General features: G+C 39.0%; 1 protein-coding gene across 1 annotated transcript in view; it reads left to right on the top strand.

Annotated features, from left to right (window-relative positions):
- The window catches only part of plppr2a (phospholipid phosphatase related 2a), a 31,834-nt gene extending 13,684 nt beyond the window's left edge, over positions 1-18,150 (top strand). The window contains exons 3-7 of the mRNA XM_088008105.1: positions 13,225-13,345; positions 14,669-14,919; positions 15,135-15,311; positions 15,939-16,066; positions 17,778-18,150. Of these exons, the coding sequence (XP_087864231.1) occupies positions 13,225-13,345; positions 14,669-14,919; positions 15,135-15,311; positions 15,939-16,066; positions 17,778-17,886 (786 nt within the window). The 3' untranslated portion in view covers positions 17,887-18,150. The remainder of the gene's footprint in view (positions 1-13,224; positions 13,346-14,668; positions 14,920-15,134; positions 15,312-15,938; positions 16,067-17,777) is intronic.
- Positions 18,151-20,306: the final 2,156 nt, after the last annotated feature.

The following is a 20,306-nucleotide window of genomic DNA, read 5'->3' as shown; positions in this document are numbered from 1 at the left end:
TCCTGTTTTTATAAGGTTTTATGAAAATGTGTTAATATTACACTTAATATAAAGGATGCTCTAGTTTGCTTTATTTTAAACAAGTGTTGGCTAGAAAGGAAGTAGTCATGTTTTAGACATCGTAATGATCTCCCAATCAATATTTGTGGGAACAAATATGCAAATTTCTTATCCTATTGCATTTCAAGAGAAAAAAGTCAACATTTGTCAGTTTTTTTTGTTGTTTTTGTTTTTTTTGCTTGTCTGTTTGAGAGATTTTGTTGTATTACTATAGTTAGGTCTTACAGAGTTAAAATATCTAAGTGTCTTCGTAACTTTATATTTTGGTTGTTCTGATAATGCAATTTTTAAATATTAAATTTGATATTTACTGATTACTCAGTACTTGAGTAGACTTTTTGCCACATTCCTTTTCACTCTCTATTGAGTAATTTCTTGGAACTTTTACTTATACTCCACTTGAAACATCCTGAAGTAGTGCTGCGCTTACTTGAGTACAATTTCTGCTACTCTATCCACCTCTGCTTGTGAGTCATGCAACAAATTACTTCCTGCTCAGAAGATCCCGAGAGCAGATCTGCGGGGTGCGAGGAGGTCGTCCAAGTGTGTGTGGATGAGTGTGTGCGGAGATTAAGGAACTAAAACAACAGTCAGTGCTGACCGCACAGAGACGTGATGAGAAGAGGCAGACAGGTCATTAGAGGAAGACGAGGAAGAACTAACATGAGAGAAAACGAGGGAGAGAAAGAGAGAGAACGAGCGCGGAAGTGTTAGTGAAGACGTATTGATAGTGACAGTGAGCAGATGCTGTTTGAAGAATCGGACTCGGAAGAAGCAGATACAAAAATAACAAAGGTGCCAAATTACGAAAGACCCTGTTCATGTTTTTGAGGTTTTTGTCAGAAGCTTCAATGGATTTTATCGCGACTCTACTTGACATTTCAGCAAAATAAATACATAAAGTGACAGAAAAGTGATGCATGGTTTTTTTAAATTTTCACAAATCGTAACCTGTTTTTTGTTTTCATCCCTCTGATTTAAACACTTTGTTTGGAGTTCTTGCCATACATTACGGGCTACCTTATTGGAACATGAACTTCCAGCCCAATCTTAAGTCTTTTGTTGCGTTTACCAGGCGTTCTTCCAGGCTCGCCCTGTATTTAGCTCCATTCATATTCCCATCAAATCTGACCTACTTCCCTTTTCTTTGATTATTTTTTCCCAAACTTTGGCTTCTTCTGCACTTTTTCATAAAGGCAAAATTTCACAAAAGCTACATAAAAAAAGAGCTTAGTTAGCTTAGCTTATTGAAAAGGTTTGATTTTAAAATGAAAAAAAGGCACTTTTATATTTGCTTTTCTGTATTAAAACAAAGAAAATAATTAAAGTTGTCAAACTTTATTTATACAAAAGGAATAAACACAACTTTTCAATGGAACGTAGAACATAAATTTATATTTTTTTAAAAAGCACATCCTTTGCAACCTAGACAAAAAAAACTACTTAAGTTATTGAGAACCACAGTGGACGACGCTCTAAAAACCCACATGCGATTCTCTTTTTAGACAGGCAAGTATTCTGCCTGTCTCATATTCTTCCATTTCTTCACTTCTACTTCGACATCTGAGGCCTTCAGAGAACAGACAGATTTACAGAGCGATGAAATTACAGACAACAAAAACTATTTACTAACAAAGCCAATTAGATGCACTGGAATTTTAACTTAAGGCTATCAGAAGAAAGATGTCTGAATGAAAATGCAGACTTTTACATCTACTTTGTGGTTTTCCTTCCACTTCGTGTTGGCTTTGCGGTTTTTGACTCTAAATAGGTAAAATGTGGAAGAGTTGAGAGCTCTATCTGTTTGTCTTGTGTGTGTTTCTGTGAGTTCAGCTGCTAAAGCTCCTTGTGAGACGGTAGGCAGCGATCCTGATCACCTGACTAAGCACAGACCCCGAGCCGAACCGCTGACATCCCCTGTGTGCTACAAACAACACAAAGCGCTGCAAACAGAAACAGCCTCAACGCAAAGCAGACAGATAACCGGATTACACATAACCGCGGCGCGGACTTATCGCTAAGGAAACAATACCTTCAAGCTGGATCACAAAACAAACACTGCTGATGCTTGTAAGCAACGTACATTAGAGTTTCCTCCTGAGGAACGGCTGCTGTTTGGGATAGAAGAGTCTTTATGAATGTGGTTTAAAAAAGGAGAGTTTACAAATCGTAGAAAAAGGAAGTGACAAATCTTGGAACGTCTTGATCAGACCTGACCGTCTCCGATGATTACCTAAGTCATTTTAGGACATGGATTGTAAAATAAAGTTAATAAAACATATGTGCTTGAATGCTTGGTAGCTTTAAAATGGAGGAACATTTTAAAGCTACATTTAATAAAAATGTAATAATTAATAATTTTTAAAAAAGTTGCATCTGTTTGTTTTTTTCCACAGCAAAAATATTTAGTCCGAATTGGAATGTCTGCAGGTTAGCTCAGTTACGAATGCAGTCAGCAAAAAATGGCAAAGCATAATCATTGGTTTGCAACCATATCTAACCTTACTTGATGTCCTGTTCCTACTCACTATGTTTCCGTGTGAAGCAGTTCGCCATTGCTACGTAAGCTAACGTTGCTCTATGTTTTGTTGCGACTTGTTGATAATCCAGCTGCAATTTCAGAGCAGCTCTGCTTAATTATGTGTGAAAAAACTCACAGAGAAGTTGTGAGTGAAATGGTCAAAATTGCTTTCAACATTATAAAATCTAATGACTACACATGACGGAGTCAGCAATCCTCTCCTGTCAGTATAGTACTTTGAAGGCAAAAACTGTTTAGCTTACATTAGTTTGTTGCTAGGGCATCTGTACAAGTCCAGTTTATCCCAGAGTATTTAAAAAAAATGTTTTGCTGTCTACTTCCTACAAACTGAGATGAAAAAGAGGCGCGGACACGTGATGACAAACCCCAGTCATACATGTTTAATTTCCAGTGTTGGCAATGTATTTTTAATGGCTACGTCTTATTAGTTGTAGAGAAAGTGAAATATAAAAGTGATAAATAAATAAAAGTACGGCATTAAAGCAGGTGTAATTCATATATTTATGACTTAATTTTTATTTTATAAAAGTACATAAAAGAAGGGTGGGTGGCATGGACTTAAAGCAGGGGTCCCCAAACTATGGCCCGCGGGCCGGATCCGGCCCGCCACATCATTTGGTCCGGCCCCCTGAACAATGCTGGATCCGGCCCGCCTCCTCATACCAGAGAGCATTCAGTGTTTTTTTTTCATATATTGTATTTTCCAGTTTAAATGTGGATTTTTCTTCAACCACCAGGGGGCTTGAGCAGATGTGAAACTAACTTTCCCTCAATGGAATATATACTAGTCAGTGCCAGTCACCGTTTCACTCACGGTTTTTTCCATTTGCATTCTGGGTAAAAATCTATCTAAAAGCCCCCCCCCCGCCCTCGAAAGTTTCAAAGACGGAACAGCCACCCACCCCCTCCCCGTCGACAAGAATTTTCTAAGGTTTCTTTCTCCAAAAACTAAGACCGGCCCCCGACCAGAGAAAGGAACAGCTATGTGTCCCTCGCAGGAAAAAGTTTGGGGACCCCTGACTTAAAGTTTTGTCACAATGTCATGCGAAACTTGCGATAATCATAAAAGTGATAAGAACTATTTATTGCTTCTTTTTTACGCAACTGTATGTTTGTCACAGCAATCATTGCTGTTCTTGAAAATCATTCCCATTTGTAATACGCTTTGTCACGACACCAGTCACTAAAAGAAGTTTGATTTGTATCACTGAGCTGCACACAGTGCATACTTTTAATCATATTTTCAAATGTATTGATATTTGACAGTTATTAAACAAAAAGTGGAGAAAAGGGTAAAACTAACAATCCTCATAATACATACAGTGACAAAGATAAATCAAAATTCTTATCCCGGTAAGAAGTTTATCACAATACATGATAAATGATACGATAAATGCCCATCCCTAACTTGAAAATTTGATTTTGTGGGGGAAAAAAATCAAGGATTTTACTCAATATCTTTTATTTGGCTTTGAGAAAAGTCATTCCAGGAATCCTGAAAGAAGCAGAAAATGAGTTTAAATATAGGGAAACCCAGTTAGCATGGTCTTTTTTTCTCAAGAGTGTCTATTACTTTGTACTCCTTGCCAAAGAAATTTACGTGGCACCACGTTGCTTAAAACGTGGTCCCTGCTTGAGTGTTTAACAGCACTAATAAAGCTACAATTTAACTTCGTAGCTCTGAACTACACCCAAAAACCCAACGTGAGGAAATCCTTAAATCCGCCTTAACAGAGGCTAAATTACTTGGGATGTTGAAGTGGGTCAGAGCACACTGGATGCAGTAGTTTGTCTGCTATAACCTGTGCTGACAGGGACCATGGTGGGCAACAGCAGCAAAGTACATCGGAGGCGTAACTCGCGGCAACGGAGCAATCTGCACGGCCATTTGCTGCTGGTTCCGGATGAGTCCTATCTCTGCTGTGCCTTGTGTTTGGGGCTAAAGTGGCTGCAGAAAAAAAAATAGATAATACAGAGCCTTGACCTTTTATATGAGCTTAGGGTAAGAGGTTTGGGTCTATTTGTTGCCAAGCAACAAGACTATGGCAAATGCACCATTGTGTGGGGGCAATTTTATAATCCTCTGTATATGAATCGCAGTGAATTTAAGAAAGAGCAAAAGAGATATTAAAGGAGCATTAATTATTGCTTTTTCAGGAATTAATTAGACATAAACAAAATTATTCCCCAAAGATGAGTTTGCGGAGTCCTCTGGGCCTGACTCAGGTCAGACGGCTGCACTCGGGCTCCAAACATTTAATTAAAACCATCAGTCACATTTTAAAGCTTCATTACACGGAGCCTGCCGCCATGTTGCTCCTGAAACGCATGAGGACATTGTCTTGTTTTCAGGTGTGTTAAGCCTCAAGTCGTCTTCTGTTCTGTATGGATATAAAAAGAAACAGTAAATGTCAGTGGCAGCTCCCATAGTAATGATAATAAAAATAGTCATAATTTCACAGTATCTTTTCAGCCCACTGGACAAACATTTTCTTGGTCCATTTTATTGTTATGACATTTTTAAAGGCGATACAGGATTTGGTAATTTTGTTTTGTTTTTCTTATGAAATGAATAAATAAAAAACATTTTTATCCATTTGTGGTGGCTTGTTTGAAGAAAATCAATTCAGAGTTTCAAAAGTAATCACGTAGACCCCTTTGAAGTTTAAATTTCAGTAGGAAAATGTTTAAGTTTTCCACCAACCATAGCAGAAAAAATCAGTATGGCTGCCAGAGATTTCAAACCCTGTGATTAGGGATGTTTGATTTCGATACTTCAAAAATATATTTTTAAAAAAATGAAGAAGAGTGAAGAAGAGTATTTTATTTTTCATACAGAACACTTCTGTGAGATATCTTGAACTATTTGACTTGCACATCTGGCAGTTCGTATCACATTGGATACTTCACACATATAACTGCATCCTGTATTTGTTAGCTTCTTCCATTCAGAGAGACATACATTATTTTTTATTTATTCATATTTTTTTGGGACATGTCACCTTTTCACATTCTGCCCACACAACATCACAACATCAGTTGTGTATTGGTGAAAATGTCTGGCATTCATTGTTTTTAGGGGACTGGTGGGCATGCTCTGTGGTGGGAACACTTCCGCTAATGCGCTAATAGCAGAGCTTATCCTTTGTTTTGCACTTTAGCTAATGTCTAACTCACTTATGCTTTCCTTAATCAACTTCTCCATATACATTATAAAGAGCTAATTTACTAAACTGTTGTACATTTTCAGTTGAATAAGATAAATTTTCAATTTTGGTTTTCGCCCATTAAAAGAAAATTATGTAATATTAAATTTTTCTGTACATCATGTTATAATGTTTTCCTATCACTACTTACTCCTGTTTCCTGAACATAGAACTCCCACTGTAGGTCTGTGTGTTGCTGCCCCAGGCTAACCGGACAGATGGTTTGGGTCGCTTTTTTAGGAGAAGAAGAGTAGAACTAACACCATGTGAAATCACGTGATTGGAGGAAACATTTGCACAGCCTTCTGTGTCAATTGTTTGCAACAGTCAGAAAATAGAAAGGAGGATAACTTCATGGGAGTATTAATAGATAGAAAATTAGCTGTACTAAAGAAATACAAAATCATGATTCCCACATCCCTGCCGCTCATTAAGGAGCCTCTATCTCTTCTATCTTTGCAGGTAATATCCATAAAATCCAGAAGTTTTTACTGCCTGCTCTGTTTCTGGACCTCAAATGGAAACAGCTCCCATAAAACTGCTCATCAAGATAATCAAGATAGTATTAGATTATGTTCCTGCTGCCAAGTTTCCAGGATCTCCTTTTTTCATCGTCTCATCAGAAGATGAGTTGGTGCCTCATCTTCTGACGTGTTCTCACAACAACACCCATTCAAATCTACGGGATTTAAAGCACGTTCTCTGTAGTTAATTATCCAGTTTGGGAGAAACAAAGAATCAATGCAATAAAATAGATGACCTGAACAGTTCTTATGTAGTTAAAAAGCTTTTATTTTAAGTCAAGTTTATTTGTATAGCACATTTCAGGAACATGACCGTTCTAAACATCATAAACACATTATATAGTCAACAATTGTGAAAAACCAGTAGCAGTCATTGCATTTGTCAAATACAATCATTAACATCAATTCACATCAAATATGTGGGTCAACGTTCCATACATTATGGTCCAAAAGCAACTCCAAACAGGTGGGTTTTTAGTCTAGACACAAAAGGAATTCATTGTTTCGGTTAAGTTTGGACACAATAAGATCCTTTTGTTACTATTTTGATTAATTTTGTTATTCTGTCATGACCCAACAGAGCCTCCTCTTGTCTGTATCTGCTCTGCTTAGCTAGCGGTCTTTTGTTAGCGTTCGTTTCCACGCGGAAACTGTCTTGGTGAAAGGTCCAAGTGGGTCCAAGGGAGTGATGATGTATTCAGACCAGTGCATTAGCCCCCTATTTTTACTCATATCCTGCATCGCAGAGGCTGAGGTCGCCGTAGATGATGAAAGATAATGGAACGTTAGTGACAGGGAGGCATCTCTGTGTACTTTACACATGAATAAGTTCCCAAATCTTGTCAGAAGCATTAAGTCCTAAAGCTTGCAATGCCGCGCTTCGTCGAAATGGCTCTAAAGACAGCGGCGCAGATTAGTTTCATTAGATTAACCGTTCTAAATATGTCACCGAGATGTTTTGCTGCTAAATGTAGCAGCAGCTCCCGTCTCGACCTTTTTTTTAAAAAAATTTTTATTTTGGTTTGTTTGTTTTTCTTCCTGGTTGCATGATTTCCCCCAAAACTGCCAGAAGTAATCAGATGAAGCTCATTGGAGAAATTATTGGGATCACTGGTTAAAGTGTCGACGTCTGTTGCTGGTGTTGGTGGGCTAAAACGTGATCAAACTGATGACTTCTCTGTAATCGGCCTAAAGGCTCTGGGTCAGCTCGGTCTGTAGCTCAGCTTTAGTTCAATAAATAATGACTCAGGGTACGATGTCATGTGTTGTTGTTGTTCATCCGTAAAACCTTGAAGCTGAAAGCAGCGCTTACATCATAACTGTATCCTGTTTTATTTATACAGATACTTGGCCTTGCTCCCAAAATGGCTGCATGTTCCTCAGTACCTGCAGGTCTTCAAGAACCCGTAAACATTAACCCTCTCCCCCCATGCCCCCCAAAAGCATCTAAAGTGGCTGTAAAATGCTAACCAGAATTAAATGAGAGGCAACACTTGGTGTCCGTAGAGATAATAAATAACCTAACCCACTGTAGCTGAAACTATTTTGTAGTTTTTGACATTGAAACGCACAGAAATGTATCTTTTTGATTATCTTTGTTTTTAGGACTATAGATATGAACTTGGAAATCAAATGAGACTATCAAGATAAGTCCTACCAACTACTAGCCTGGTAAAACCCAGCAACATTGTCAACATTTTGCTAAAATTCTACATCTAAAACAGGGCAGAAAATCAAAGTCATTGTCCGTCTCCATTTTTTCACTGATTGGTCGGGTTGAAATTCTATTGGAAAATCCATCTCAATGGGAGAAATCCCAGACGAAGCAGTGAAGGGAGATGAGAAACAAACAAGATTTCATAATAAGTCAATAGCCAGGCTAGATTTGGTGTTTGAGGCAAATTTGCAATAGTGTTTCACAAGGAGTAAAACTTCCTCATGGTTTTTGACATTGACAGACCATGTAGAAACTTTTAATCTGAGAGTACAAAATTATTTGTTAAAGTGCATGATGAGTGTAATGCGATTGGACCGGTATATATCTTGCATTTATTTCCATATATGGAGGAATAAGCTGAATGAGCTGAGAAGCATGGAAACAATACATACAAAAATTAGACAATATTTCAAAAAACGTTAAAAACTTTTCATTAAGCAGGTTTGTGGCTTTTATTTTGCCAAGTAGTCAATTATTCCCATTTAGGTATTCAGATATTTTGGCTCCCTAGTGGGCTAATAAAGAAGTTTAATGTAAAAGAAAAGGAAAGAAAGAGTATCAGATCACGTAGATGAACTTGTGGCAAAAAGGACGACAAATTGGAAGTGGTAAATTATTTTTTTCAATCTGGCTACTCCAGTTGGCTGAAATTGGTATTGATATCCACAAAAACAGTTGTCAGAACTCGTCTAGATTTTTGGTCCGTACATATGTGATTTAGTCACAGATTTATCTAATAATACTGTCATTTATCGTCTTCCTTGACGTATTTAGATTTTAATTGTTGATTTCATGGCTATGTATAACAAAGACAGTCGGATATTGGCGGAGGGGAACACAGAAGCAGCCTTTGCTGTGCAGCACTGGGACTCTGACTGATTTGGTCTTTATTGACGTATTTCCTGCTATCTGTGACGCACAGCTTCCCAAACTCGGGGAAAAACACTCAATATCGACACGGTGAGTAAGCTGCCACCGGGTTTGGAAAACAGTCTTAAACACATTGACAAAGTAGCATCTTCTGTTGTAGCTCCATGATGTGCGGATTTGCAGAAATTCACACATTTCTGTAATATGGTGACACAAACAGCGACCCAGTTACTCATATGCACAGCTCTCTGTGGCTATAATTGGGCTCTATAGTACTGATGCTATTCTTACATGCATGATGAGTAAATCTTTACTCTTCTCTCCTGTTCTCAATTATTCTATTTCTGAATGCTTTTATATGTCCTTATTTACACCATTCCCAATCTTGTAGTCCTTGCATGGTGTAAGTCAGGGGTGTCCAAAGTCGGTCCTCGATTTCTATCTGCTTCCTCGAATTATATGAACGCAACAGACACATGAATTATTCATCCTCCTCCAGTTCTGAAACAGTCTGCCTTTCTCTTTAGCGAGCAAGCCGTTCTTCAAAAGAAATAAAACCTTAAAAAAGAAATTAAATTCTTTCATTCATGTTTTACTGAAAGTGTAATTTAGTTTTATCCAGAATGTGGGAAAACTATGGATGGAAGACTTGCTAATTCAGCTTTATTTTTAAAAACTTGAATTGAATACAGATGGAAATATTGTGATATCAACTCTCTAGGAAAATAAATGTTTTTTGGATTTGTGAGTTGGTTTTGTTCATTTTTATTTCTCAAAGTGCTTAACTACCTAGAAATATTAAAAAAATATACACAATGTTAAGTATGTGGGAGCTGTTATGCTTAAAGAGGCGGTATTATGTATTTTCCAGGCATTCTGTATCATAATTCAATAACTACGTTACCTGCAGTTGTTATAAAAATACTGCATATCAATGTGACTTAAAAGAAACTTAACTTTGTAATTTAATGCCTTGAAATTGGGCTCCTGTCTCTTTAAGAAGCTTCTGCTCTTTCTGAAACTCGGGAAGTCATCACAACATGACTCCTCTATTAATCCTTGAACAATGTTTTTACCAATGTTTCACTGAGAAGTTGAGTGTGTAATGAGCTCAGCACATGTGCAGTTCCTCCAGGTGTTTGCTAGTTGCTGCTGGCTGGTCTGAAGGAGCTGATTGAGGGAATCGCTGGGGTGGGCTGCTCTGTGAACCACAGCCCATACATGGACCATGACCATGTAAGGAATCTATGAGAAGATATTTAACTTCATGCTAACAGTCATAGCTAGTTGTAAATGTACTTGTTTAACAAAATGTTTCTCAATCTGTTCCAGGCTGAGGATCACTTTACTCATTTAACAAACACTCACCGACCACCTGGCTTAAAAGTTTGGATTTTCACTTTTACAGTAATGTCATATAACATGGAAATAAACTACAAGTGTTGTATGCATTAATAACATTTTAGGGCGACTTGTAATTTAGAATCAGACTTGAGTTGTTTAGGCAGGAAAATAAAAATGTTTTTTGCACCGTTAAATATAAAAATTATTCACATATTTCAAATGTCAAATGTTTTTTATCTATTCTATTTAAATCATTTTAAATTAAATAAAAATAACACGTTGACGTTTGTGCTGAGCATTATTAGCAAGTCAAGTCTTTAAAAACGAACAGTTCTTGCTTATTGGTCATGACAAATAAACGTTTTCATGCAGTACCACTAGGGGGCGCCCGCGGACCTTCAGTGGTCTGGGAACCGCAGTTTGAGAGGCAGATTTTACTTTAAATAAAAGGGATCGTCTCAATTGTCTGTTTTTGTATTTCCACATTGCTGGCCTTGTACTTTTATACTGAAAGGGAAATTCAGTCTTTTTATTGTTACTGAGCTGAATTATCAATGTGGCAGAGGGCAAATACCACCACACACTTTGTAACACCAGAACATTCAATCCAATGTCTCATATATTCTTTCAAAAGCAATATAAACTGGAGGAATGGGATGACAGACAATGTTAAAGGTTTCAAAACTGTGGAGGTGAAAAGTCTGTTTTTCAGATTTTTGGAAGCATTCACACTCATCACTGTTCTTTGATGAAACATTGTCATTGTTAGGATTCCAATTATCTTAAATAAATAATAATAGAAAAGGAGTCAAAGATTTTCTGCCTCTATTGTCGTCTAACTGGCTGCAGGCATGTGCTTCTTTCTTGTTCCCATAGCAACTTTCTCTTTATAATTACTGCAGTTTGCACCTTTAAAAGCTCTGCAGAGCTCTTTGGGTTCATACACTGGCAGTCACTTATCTCTCAGTTTTTTAAATAAAATTAGATAAATGTATTTTAAATCAATAAACTGCAGACTAATGATATGTTTATGTTCTTTTAAAAATTAATTGTGAACAAATGATGTTTGTTCTTGACACCTTCATTAAATAAATTGATTTCTTTGTGCTCCTTAATTATGGACAAGCCTCAATGTTTACACCAGTGCACATAAGTGGTAAAACAGTTTCTACCTCAACTATCCAAAAGTAAAGTAGAAGAGTTTGAGTTGTAGCATTTAACATACTGAGGTGGTGAGTCGCGTTCAGAGGGTCAAAAATACACGTCAGATGTGCAGGATGGAAATGTTAGAGCGTTATTTACCTGAAATAATGTATCTTTGTATAGACAGATATGCAACAATTTGAGCAGTATTCATGTTAAAATGGCCACATCTGTTGCTGTGAACAACAAAGAGTTGTAGTTAAAGATTAATTTAAAGAGGTTCTAAGTGTTGGTGTGAGATTTCTAGTAATGCAGATGAACTTCCATAAATATCTCTTTCTTTCTGCTTCTTCACATTATCCAGGTTAAATGTTCAGTGTGACTTGTACATCAGTGTTATTTGATGTTTTGTGGGCTTTGTTCAGGCTCAGACACTGCAAAGCAGCCGTCCCCATGGAAACGCCACCTATCCTGTCTTTTAATTGCCTCAGAAATGCTCTCAGTGTGCTGATTCCCCTAATATATCTGATTTAACCCCTCGCACCCTTCTCAGCTTTGATTTCATGCTTGTGTTAGTGCTTAAGAGTGTTGCCATGGAGCACCCAATGGGGCGTTGTTGTTTTAATGGGAGAAACCACTTGGCTGGGCATGCACTTCACAGGACTGGTGCTTTGGCCAGGTCCCTGCATGCTGCTAACACTTTCAACATGGCTGGATCCAGATGATAAAGCTGAAAAGGCGCAGGACTTTGGTTGGAAACACGGTCGTTCCCCTCATTTCGCTCTAACTGTCCTTGTTCTTCCTTCATTTCCGTCTGCAATCACTACACAGGCAATTTTAGTGGCTCACTCATTGCCAGAGTCAGGCACAAATGGAGCAGAATGTTAAGTGTGCAGATAGAGAGAGACTGATGGAACACCATCACTGATAAAGTGGGTGCCACTACACTCACAGCAGGCTGAGCGCATTGTCGGAGTGAGTTTACAGGTGAGGCGTCTCTGTATTGTAGAAAACTATTCATTACTGAGTCCTGGGATTTGGTATAAGCTCAGGTGTTTGAGGGCTGTAGGCCCCCATGCTTATGAGCCTCACAAGCTGCGTTTCCATTGCAAATGTGCGCAAAACTTTGTCAATATTCTGCTAATGTCGAAGAAACACAATTTTGCAACTGCAGTGTTTCTATTACGTAAGAAACAATTAAAATCACACGTGATTTTAATTATGATAAGTCATTAAAAGGCAGCCGTGCTGTCAAACGAGTAGTAACATCTGGTTGTTGGTCACGTGACTCGTGTGATGCGAAAAAAAGTGTTTCTGTTGCAGTTTTGTGAAATAAAACTCAGCAGTATTTTGATACAGCTGAAAAAATGCCACACGCTAGTATAAAAAAAATGTAATCAAAAAATGTGAGTCTTTTGAAGTTGCCGTGTTTCCAATGAGCAAAACTATTTTCGTAATTCCAATTTGCACAACTTTAAGTTGCGTTTTCATTGACCTAAAAGTTGTGAAGATTGGAATTATGAAAACAGCAAAACTGTCCTTTAAATAGTTGAAAGAAGGAAGAAGAAATGGTGTAGTACTGTAAAGAGGACTAAAGAGGTAAGTTTTGACCAAAATAGCCTTATTTCATTTAAAGAAGAATCGTTATATTTGCGACGTAACGCAGTGCACATCTTATCCAACATTAATGTTTCATTCCTAATAACTGTACCACGATAATGCCCAAACTCCAACACAGCTTCAACATTGTTGCCAGATACACCAAACAACAACATGATGAATATTACACTTTTCTTTGTTTCTCCTTGTGTTGCTCAGATCCTTGTTGGGGAACTTTGTGCGTTCTTTACCAAGACAGAGGGAACCCAGGAAAAGACCATAGTCACCGCAGACTGCTGCTACTTCAACCCCCTGCTCAGGCGCATCGTACGCTTCTTAGGTGAGGATGCAGCAAACACAAAGGCCATAGTCTTTCTTCTTCATTGCTAGTGATGTTATTCCACTAACTTAAAAATTACAAAGTAATTGCCATATCCTCAGTTATTATTTAATGTAATACACCTTGAATGTGAATTAAAAACTTTTATATTTTAATTTATTAATATAAAATCAGCCCTTGTAAGATTTTGTGGGTAGTATGGATGAAAAACATCTAATGTGCACAAACGTTCGGCAATGTTTCTCACATCTGTGGATTCATCAGTGGCTAATGAAATGCAGTCTGCACTCTGTACAGCTGCATTGTCATTGTTTGGTAATAATTCAGATTTTTTTGATTGTCATAAAGCTGACATAGAGATTTGTTTAGTTTTTTTCACAGCTAGTATTTTGTAACTCAAATATTGCAATAAATGACCCAAGAGTATTCTTCAATCTCACTCTGTTAAGCTGCTTGCACTGGAGAGGATTCTCTCACCTCCGCCTGCTTAATGCTTGAAACTGGAAGTGAAACTGACAGCTAGGCCTACTTTCTGAAATAGTCTTCTAAAGGTGATTTTTCCACATGCAAGGCCTGCATAGAACATTTTAATTTTATGGCAGTTTATCTTTTATGAATTAAACAAAAAATAAACAAGAGAATGGTGCCACAGTAAAAGTAATGTACCCTGTATTGATGCAGCAGGACACAGTGAGTCCTATACTCTTGATCCATGAACGTGCCACAGAATCCCTGAAATTTCCTCACATTTACATTGCATAAACAGCATTTTTCAAGCTATTAGTGTACATGGCAATACAGGAATCAGTCTTACAGTGAGCTTATCTTCTTGTGAAAGCTGTACTGTGTCTCATTGAGGCTTGAGGATGAATGAAAAAGATCAGGAAACAAGTCAGGCCATCATGACAGACATAGCCACAACACCTCAGTTTGTCATCCAGTCCTGGTATATGAAGCTGTTAATTGGACGATTAAATGGGCTGTGATGTTGAAGGTAGAACATTCAGGATCCCTGCAGGGAGACTTTCATGAATATTAAGCAGCTTGCAAGTTTGCATCTTGAAATGAATCAGCTGAGGTGAAGACTCCTGCGACGATTTCACACCTTGGCTGATAATAAAGTGTTAGCACTATTTTGAGGAGAGGGGATGGGGTGGGGGGAGTATCCTGTTTTTTCTCAAGGCATGTGTACAAGATTTGATACTAATCTCCAATATTTATCGTACTTTCATTTCTTCTCCCATGTGCAAAGATAAAATCTTTAAGATCTTATCACCGTATCCACTAACGTTTCCCGCTCCCCACTGCTCCTCTTGCACCCAGGAGTATACGCCTTCGGCTTGTTCACCACTGCCATTTTCGCCAACGCCGGCCAGGTGGTGACAGGAAACCAGACGCCTCATTTCCTGTCCGCCTGCCGACCAAACTACACAGCATTGGGCTGCCAGTCGACCATGCAGTACATCACCGAGCGCCGCGCCTGCACGGGCAACCCGCTGATTGTCATGTCTGCGCGTAAATCCTTCCCGTCTAAGGACGCAGCGCTCAGCGTGTACTCTGCCTTGTACACTGTGGTAGGTCGGCGCATGCTGCTGGTTGTAAGAACAGCTAGTTATGAATTTGTTCCAAGTGAGGTTCCCTGGAATGCCTTGGTTATATAAGAAGAAACATTTCCTTGCTATTTGAAAAATCTGTCAAAGTATCGAAAATTAGCCATGGAACATGCAATTTTTGTCACTGCCTTGTGCTTCTGTATACTGTGCTTTCCCTTTTGACCGGCTCTCTGCAGATGTATGTGACATTGGTGTTTAAAACCAAAGGCACCCGGCTCACCAAGCCCACCATCAGCCTCACTCTGCTGTGCCTGGCCGTGCTGGTGGGAGTGGTGAGGGTCGCTGAGTACCGCAACCACTGGGCCGACGTGCTGGCTGGATTCTTCACCGGTGGCGCCATCGCTGTGTTCTTGGTGAGTCTAAAAGCATGAATGCATTTTTTTTTTACCCCTTGTCTTATTTTCTCGTGAAATACTCACAATGTAGGTTTTTAAATGTTTTCAGTTTGATTGGAAGTTTATGTGATATGACTAACACAACAATGTGATAATTGTAATAATTAAATGATAAGAAATACTTTAAATGTGAATCTATCTGGTTATCTTTCTAGCCAGTAAACTTGTTATCCAGCTACTCTAATAGCCGTCTTGCTAGCTAGCTTGCTTCCTTGCTATCTCTCTATCTAGCTTGCTCCCTGGTTACCTACCGAGCTAGCTAGGTACTCAGCATCAGTGTTTTCCACTGCTAGCACAATCTTTGCTGGGGTCAAAGTCAAATTTAGTCTTAGGTTGCCTTTTTATGGTGAACTTTGACATATAGGTTGCTTTAAATAAGCCGTACTTACCAGCACCACATAATACAGTATATTTACCCACTTTTGTTTGTTGAGAAGCATTTACTGTAGCTTTATTCTGAAATGAAAAGTTCATTTTTCAGCATTGCCTTTTAAAGATGACTAATCAAAGATAATCTCCAAGACTGCAGCTTCGTTGTATTTCAGATGTATTTCCCCCCCTCATGATTTTTCTCTTCCTTTCCAGGTAACTTGTGTAATTAACAACTTCCAACAGTTTCAGCCAAGCCCGCCTCCGCTGCGACCCCAACGTCCTGAATCCATGCTGGGCATGCCCATGGTGACACTGCCTTGTGTGGAAAGTCCAGTTGAAAAGTTAAGTGGCCCTCAGGTAAGGGCGGGGATGGGTGTAAAGCACAACTGTGCCCACCAAATGGCTGAGATAAACACCCCTTGTCTCTTAATTGGATCTGTTATCCTCCTTTTTTTTCCTGCCCTGTATCAAAATGAGCGTGCATGCGGCCCATGTTCCCAGCTGAAACACCCGAGTGAATCCTTTAAATCTGTGCACACTTAAGCGGGCATCTGAAAAGGGCATAGTGGGGTTTCCTACATAAGACAGACAGAGAATGGATCATTATATTAGCATAACTAGCTATATAACCAGGGGTTTTCAAAGAGCTAGCTTCCCCTTAGCAAATTCGACAACCACGCTGCCAACTGCATCACTGCTATTATTTTTGTAAACTTCTGCTGTTTTTTTTTTCTTCAGTTAAGTTTTTAGCAAAAATAACAAAAAGACACTTTGCGCATCAGTTCTGGAGTTTAGACACGCACAAGAAAACTGACCTATAAACGGGGTTAGTAAAAAGTGCAAGTAGCGATTAGCAGAACAAATCAAGTACATAGTTACTAGTAACGTTTCAAATGTCCATCTATACATCATATGGTAAAATAATTCCGCTTTACATTAATTGCAAATGAGCTTGCTCAATAATTCATTAATCATGTTCTGCAACAAATATTAAGTCATCCATTAAAAATACATTCAGTACTCTGTTAGCATAAACAGAAAATAATCACAGGCACAACCATTTCATTAGCAGTACTTACAATCCCGGTCAAGCCTCTAGATGTGCAAAGCTAGCAAAGATGTACCCTGAATTACAATCCAACAAAAACAAAGACATAAAACTTTTCAGATATTTATTAGTGAAACTAAAAAAGCTCAATGGAAACACGTCAATTTTGGAAAACAGTCGCTAAAAAGTTTATGCGCTAGGGTGAGGTGGTGTTTCAGTGGTATTGAAATTGTTTTTCGCTAAACTGCAATGGCATTTTTTTTTTTTTTTTTTTTTTTTTTTTTTTTTTTGCATTACGCCAGTGTGCATACAGCTCAAACAGCTTATTTTTAGGCATTGGCCTCTTTGGACAGCCTGCGAAGTTGTGTTTCTTTCTTTGTTTTTCTTGCACAAATATGCGACAAAGTTTTCACACAACTAGTTTCAGGTTAGACCTTGAGATCTCCTCAGCGTGAGTCATCAGATTGTCTAAAACACAGCGACAGCAGCAGTCTTGACTGCCCCATAAAGTTTTATATTCTCCTAAAAAAAAGTGCTGCATGTCCTAAAGCGATTCTCAGCGGGGGTGCTGCCCGAGTAGCCGTGTTGATGTCTTTCGTCCTCTGTTGGTCCGTCTCCGTCACTAACCCTCGCCTGACAGGTTCTCTTTCCTCTGTCTCTCCACTTTGTCTTCCTCCTCTCGATCTTTCACTCCCCTCCAGCACCCTGCACTCTCTGCCTCCCCGCCACCTTTCAATGCCTACATCCAGCCATTCTAACCAAACCTGAACCCCCTTTTTGTTACCGTCATCCCTCCACTATCTCTGTCTTATTTCTGTTCGCACATCCTCTCTCTCTCCCCATCACCCCCAACCCTAAACAATCAGTTCATCCGACACATTGCACTGGATTATTCTTCTCTCCACCCTGCCCCTCTGTCCCCTTCGCCTTCTTCTTCTTTTCCTTCTTCTCCCCCTCACCCCTCTTCCTCTCTCTCCTTCTCACTCCTCTCTCTACCCCTGCAGACTCCGCGGGACTCTCCATTCACAGAGATCACATGACCATCAGCCCTATCGGTTCCCCGCCACCCCCGATGTCCTCGTACCGTCTCGCTCCATTTCCAGCGAAGTCTAGACCAGCCGGAGCAGCAGCACTCACCACACTGCGCGGCCCACGGGTCGGGTCGGAGCGCCATGCTGCATCGCTCCTATTCCACGCAGGTCTAGACCCAGCGGACATTAACCCCTCCCCGTCCACGCCCCATAGACTTCCTTAAACGCCGGGGAACCGATAGGCAAACTATTTCAGACTTCTTTCTTCTTAAAATACTGTGAACGATCAGCAGAGTCACCCATCTCTCTTGAGTGATTCATTTTTACGTTCTTTTGTATCGAATCAGTCGCGATGGATTTCTCCGGCTTTGACTTAAGAGAGTTTTGTACCGCTAAGTTCACACCTGTGGAACAGGAGGCGGGATCTGACAACCAGAACTGGGGGGATGACCTCGGCCACATTGGACCAAAGACACTCGCTGCAGGCAATGTGTCAAACTCTGTTAAAAACACCTTTTTACCAAGCCACACACTCAAAATAATCACAAGCTGCGTTTCCATTAACCACATAATTGCTCAATTTGACATTTCTGAAAAACTAATTTTTTGATGAAAGCGGCTCTACATGCTAATGAATCATGGGGTGTACTTAGATTTGTCCATGACTATGTTAGCAATCAAATGAATTTTATTTCTTCATAACAGTATACCGCAAATGTTTTTGATTTTAAAGTCCCATTTTAAGTTCTTAATTGTTTAACAGTTTAATACGTGTTGGTATTTCATCACTATGACTTTTAATAGCGTCATCGCCTAAAGTCATATTTAGGCCAAATTGAGATATCTGCGTAATAGTGACCTCTTTACCCTGCTAACGTCAAAATACATTTGCTTAATGGAAACATGCTAATTTTGAAAAAACTCGTTTTTCAAAATGTTTTGGCGCTAAAATGAGGTGGGGTTTTTTTTGTTGTTTTTTTTTTGGATATTTTAAAACTAGTTTAATTCGCAAAACTGCAAAATACTTTTTTTCGTATCATTCAAGCCATGATCAACAACAGGATGTCATCATTGGCTCAAACCATGACGAAGACAACGGGAAGCAGTTGGAACTGAAACATTGCAAGTGCAATTTTGCTTGACATTAGCGGAACATTTGCAACGTTTTGTGTACGTTTGCAATGGAAACGCAGCTGTAAGCACACATGTTTTTTTTTTTTTTTTCTTCCTTCTCATCTTATCGAACACGCTGCTGACATTTGGGTGGTCCGCTCTGTACTGCATGTGGTCCACCTCGAGCAAAGCACACTCGGCAGAAACAACCGACCGAAGCAGACAGGAGGAAAAAGCACAGAACCTTTCAGATGCTTGTCTTCTTTAGAGCTTTTTTTTCCACCCCGAGACGGGTGAAATTTTACCAAATTCTAATGGAAAAAGTATCAGAGTTTCTGACTGCAGCCAAATTCATGTTTTTTGTTGTTGTTGTTGTTGTTGTTCCTACATGCTGTCTGAGATTCTTGTTTGGTCGTTGTTCCGCTGGATTTGGAACATCGTTTTCCCAGGAAAAAACAAAACAAAACTTTTTTTCTCTTTTGATTGCCCCTGTAGTGTCTCTTCTGACTGATTCTGAAGACTTTATGTTCACTGATCTTGTATATAAGATGTAGATGCCACAAGCGCCACATGCGGTGAGACAGTTTTGCTGAATTTGATTTGCACACTCTGCCTGTTCGTCTCCATTCAGCTCCCCTCCCAGACACGGTGCCGTCATTGTGCTATGAAAGGTTTCCCCCTGCTGGATGGCACGTGCATAAACACACTAAGGAACAAAAGAAAAAAAAAATCTAATGTTGTCACATTATATAAATGTATTTTATTAGGATTTTATTGATGATAGGCCAACACATTGCATCGGAAAGGAAATACTTATCAAAATTAAACAATTAAAAATTTATATCTACCCCCTTTATTCTGACTGATTAAAAATAAATCCAGTGTAATCAGTTTCTTTAGTGATTGGAGCTAATTCAGTCCACCTGCTTTACAAACTGTTCAGGTCGTCATTCAAAAATTAAAGGAGGGTGACTCGATATCTGGCAATGATTTATATCAAAGCATTTAAAAATGGCCTAGTCAAAGTCTAGACCAAAATCCTCTTCATAATTCCAAGCTGTTCAGAGCTGGTGGACCGCATTGCGAAACGCTCGACATAGCCACTGAATGGTGGTTCTAGAAAGTTCTGCCTTGGGCATGCAAGAAAGAGAATGAATACAAATGCGCTCCACACTTTTAAGATTTTCATTCAAGTATCATTTTCCCTCCACGTCACAAATATGCATAACTTAGTTTTGGTCCATCATGTAAACTAACTAATAAAATGCATTTTTATTTGGCGGTTTGATGAAATGTTAAGGAGTTTAAGGGATGCCAACACTTCACTGAACTCTAAAGCACACAAAAGCATAATTAGGTGTTGTCATACCCGCGTCCCACAGCACCCAC

The sequence above is a fragment of the Poecilia mexicana genome, unplaced genomic scaffold (genome assembly GCF_051168715.1).
Source record: "Poecilia mexicana isolate PSO_F unplaced genomic scaffold, ASM5116871v1 scaffold_8, whole genome shotgun sequence".
Classification (NCBI taxonomy): Eukaryota; Metazoa; Chordata; class Actinopteri; order Cyprinodontiformes; family Poeciliidae; genus Poecilia; species Poecilia mexicana.
This window is presented reverse-complemented; position numbering and strand designations above follow the sequence as displayed.